The sequence below is a fragment of the Pteropus medius genome, unplaced genomic scaffold, assembly GCF_902729225.1.
Source record: "Pteropus medius unplaced genomic scaffold, Ma_sr-lr_union100, whole genome shotgun sequence".
Taxonomy (NCBI): domain Eukaryota; kingdom Metazoa; phylum Chordata; class Mammalia; order Chiroptera; family Pteropodidae; genus Pteropus; species Pteropus medius.
Window position 1 is genome coordinate 9,309,177 of NW_024349224.1, and position 3,012 is coordinate 9,312,188.

The following is a 3,012-nucleotide window of genomic DNA, read 5'->3' on the forward strand; positions in this document are numbered from 1 at the left end:
GTGCGGAGAAGTGACAAGTGCGGGCTCAGTGGCCGTGCATGAGATACGTGGTTCTGGGCTATGTGGCAGCCCCGTCTCTGCCACCTGCTCCGAGAGGGCCTGGGGCAGGTGGCTTACGCTCTCAGCCCGGCCATCAGGAGTAAAATGGGCTGCAAACGTCCAGCTCACAGGGTCGGTGACAGATTAAACACCCCTGGGAAGCCCCGCACTACATCCGGCCCTCACGAGGCATCTGCTAGTGCTGGTCCTGGCTTTCGCGGGGGCAGCGAGCAAGGAGTGAGGTTAAGCAGACGGTGACAGAGAGGAGCGGGCCTCCTGGCCTGGCCCGGGTGGGCCGAGGTCAGTGAGGGTGGCAGGGCGGCCGGAGAGAGACCACACCTTGCAGGAGGAGACGCCGCTGGCGCCGGCGCAGACCATCACGTCGCTGATCTTGCTGCCCCAGAACGTCTTGCATTCGGCGTTGGACAGGAGGGGCAGGGCCGCCTGCTGCAGCTTGTCGGGGGTCTTGTTGGCTGGAGGGACAGAGGGGTGGGGTCAGTGCTCCTCACCCGCCGGCCTACCCTGCATGGGAGAGACCAGGGGCTTCCCAGAGACCCCGCCCTGGCCCCGCGTGGTCCTCATCCTTCGCCATCACGACGGGCATGGATATAGAGCTCCTCGCCTTCCCTCAGACCCTACCAGATCTGTGGGACAAGGTTCCTTCCCGGTGCCACGCCAGGCAGTGGTGACATCGGTTCAAGCACGGTGGTTCAAACAAAGCCCGCCCTGCCAGGTCCGGGCACAGCGTGGGTCCTGCCAGCCACCGTGTGGTGGGTGGAGGGGCCGTGTCCCCATTCCAGAGAAGGGGGTGACATCGTTCTGACTGGAGACACTGGAGGGGACCCGCCACTCTTGGCAGCGATGAGGGCGCAGCCTCCCCCTGCTGCCCTTTCCTGGCTGCTTCTGTCCCATAAAGGGACCAGCCGGGCGAGCCGTGACCTTGGCAGAACTCGGGACACTGCAGGAGGAAAACCGGGCAGAGCCAGCAGCCGGGGAAGGTGAGATGAGGCTGGACTCTCAGGGCCCCAAACCAGACCTGGACCAGTGACTCTCGGCCCAGACTTCACGGCGAGGTGGACGCACCCGCCCTCCCCACATCGCAGAGAAGTCCCGGCTGGAGATGGGACGCTGTCGAGCTGGGTGCAGGGTGCTGAGGGCGGTACTTGCTGGTTCTTAAGTGTTTCTTCAGCAGCTTGCTGTTCGAGTGTACGTTAAACCGTATTTTATTCCTGTTTTGTAGGTTTTTAGTTAGCAGAATTTAAATAAAGAAATGGGAAGATTTATGACTATTGGAGCTTAGACAAAATTTAAAAAGAGACCTGTGGGTCCCAGCTGGAGACGCCTGCTGCTCAGGCAGCCCCAACCCCGCACACGGCTCGTGGGTGGAAAGGCCACATGACGCTCACCATTGTACTTGGTCCTGCCCCAGCCAGTGGTGGCACACAGCGACCCGGCGGGGAAGTCAGCGTCAGGCAGGCACACGGCGGACACGGTCTTGGAGAAGCGGGCGGGCGTGGCCAGCTTCAGCAGGGTGATGTCGTTGTGGACGGTGAGCATGTTGAACTTGGGGTTCTTGAAAACCTGTGGGGCGAGGCCAGAACTGCGAAGTGAGGCCCTGGCATAAATCAGCGACCCGCAGCTGTCAAGGAGACAAACTCCTCTGCCGATGACCCATTCAGGGCAAGGAGACCCTGACTGGCCGCGAGCATTCTGAGGCCCAGTGCCGGGTCTGCAGGCTCCCCTCCCTCCTGCCCCTGTCCCAGCCCCTCGGCCGAGCTTCCCCGGCCAGTGCGGCAGGGCCTGGGCATACCTTGGCGATCTTCAGGACCTGGACATTCTCCTCATCCGAGCCCTGGTCAAACTCCCCGGCCACGACCAGGTGGGAGGTCCTATGGGAAGCACGTGGGGCTTTAAGGACCTGGAACATGCCCTGGTCCCTTTGCCCGCCCAAACTGGAGCTGGAAGCAGAGCCCTGAGCCTGCCCGGGCCCTCACCTGACCCCACAGTGGGCAGCGGTCACCACCCAGTCCTCGCTGATGAGGGAGCCCCCGCAGAAGTGGAAGCCGGTGCTGTCCTGGGGGAACATGGCAGGGTTGGTGCTGGCTGGACACCGGCAGCTCCCAGCGGGCCCACCCAGTGTGTCCCCGACTCGTGCAGAATCCCCCACTCACCTGGCCCGGGGCTGAGCCAGGGCCAGGAGCCAGGGACGGCGTCCTCCCCATTGACGATCCTGGACAGGCCACTTAGCATGGATTGGATGGCGGGGACCCCGCAGCCTGGGATAGGAGTGTGGGGTGAGTTTTGGAGGCCAAGGTCGACTCTGTGCCTTTTCCCCAGGTCCCAGGGCCCCAGGAATTCCCCAGGGACAACTCAGTCTGCTCTGTGCTTCTGCCTACACCAGCCCCGTAGGCTGAGTCTGAGACAGTGCAGGACCTAAACCTAAACCTGGGCGGGGTGGCTGGATGCTGTGGGTTTGAACCCGGCCCCATCACTGCCTAGTTTAACCACTCTGAGTCTCAGTTTTCCTACCAGCCAAATGGGAATCATATAGTTGCTAACCTCAAAGAGCTGGTATAAGGACCTATGATGAGTTAGCCGGCCAAGCAGGAATGTGTTCTGTTCCTGGCACATCAGAAGCACTCAGCGAACCCACGTTTAAAAGTGCTGGGTTTGAGGGCCCAGAAGGGCTGGTCGGGGCTGAGCCACACCTGCCCACCTGCTCACTGTTGTTTAGGAGCCACTAACTGTTCAGAGAACTCCATGTCCCTCTGAACCTGTCTTCCCCATCCCTGCACAGGGTTGAGGCCTCAGGACAGCCTCAGAATCATCTACCTCCTCCCCAGGGGCCTGGATCACACTGGCTGGTCTGATCCAATCCTCCTGGTGGCCCCACTGTAGAGATGGGGCTGGCGAGGCTCAAAGCGGGAGGGAATTGCTCAGGCTCACACCGTCATGCATGGTTGAACTGGAAAT

General features: G+C 61.7%; 1 protein-coding gene across 1 annotated transcript; it reads right to left on the reverse strand.

Moving 5' to 3' along the window:
- Nucleotides 1-2,261, reverse strand: LOC120617390 (chymotrypsinogen B-like). The gene is made up of 5 exons (XM_039881094.1): nucleotides 2,211-2,261; nucleotides 2,034-2,113; nucleotides 1,850-1,928; nucleotides 1,446-1,620; nucleotides 1-512 (listed from the first exon to the last, which is right to left on the reverse strand). The coding sequence occupies exons 1-5, from the start codon at nucleotides 2,259-2,261 to the stop codon at nucleotides 283-285; spliced, it is 615 nt and encodes a 204-aa protein (XP_039737028.1). The 3' UTR covers nucleotides 1-282.
- Nucleotides 2,262-3,012: the final 751 nt, after the last annotated feature.

What these genes read in the sequence shown, in the direction of transcription:
- LOC120617390 (XM_039881094.1), bottom strand. Translation starts at nt 2,261, where the DNA reads ATGGGGAGGACGCCGTCCCTGGCTCCTGGCCCTGGCTCAGCCCCGGGC. An exon ending in CTGGCTCAGCCCCGGGCCAG is followed by an intron (nt 2,114 to 2,210) that starts GTGAGTGGGGGA and finishes ATGTTCCCCCAG; the next exon opens with GACAGCACCGGCTTCCACTT. An exon ending in AGGTCCTGAAGATCGCCAAG is followed by an intron (nt 1,621 to 1,849) that starts GTATGCCCAGGC and finishes CTCGCCCCACAG; the next exon opens with GTTTTCAAGAACCCCAAGTT.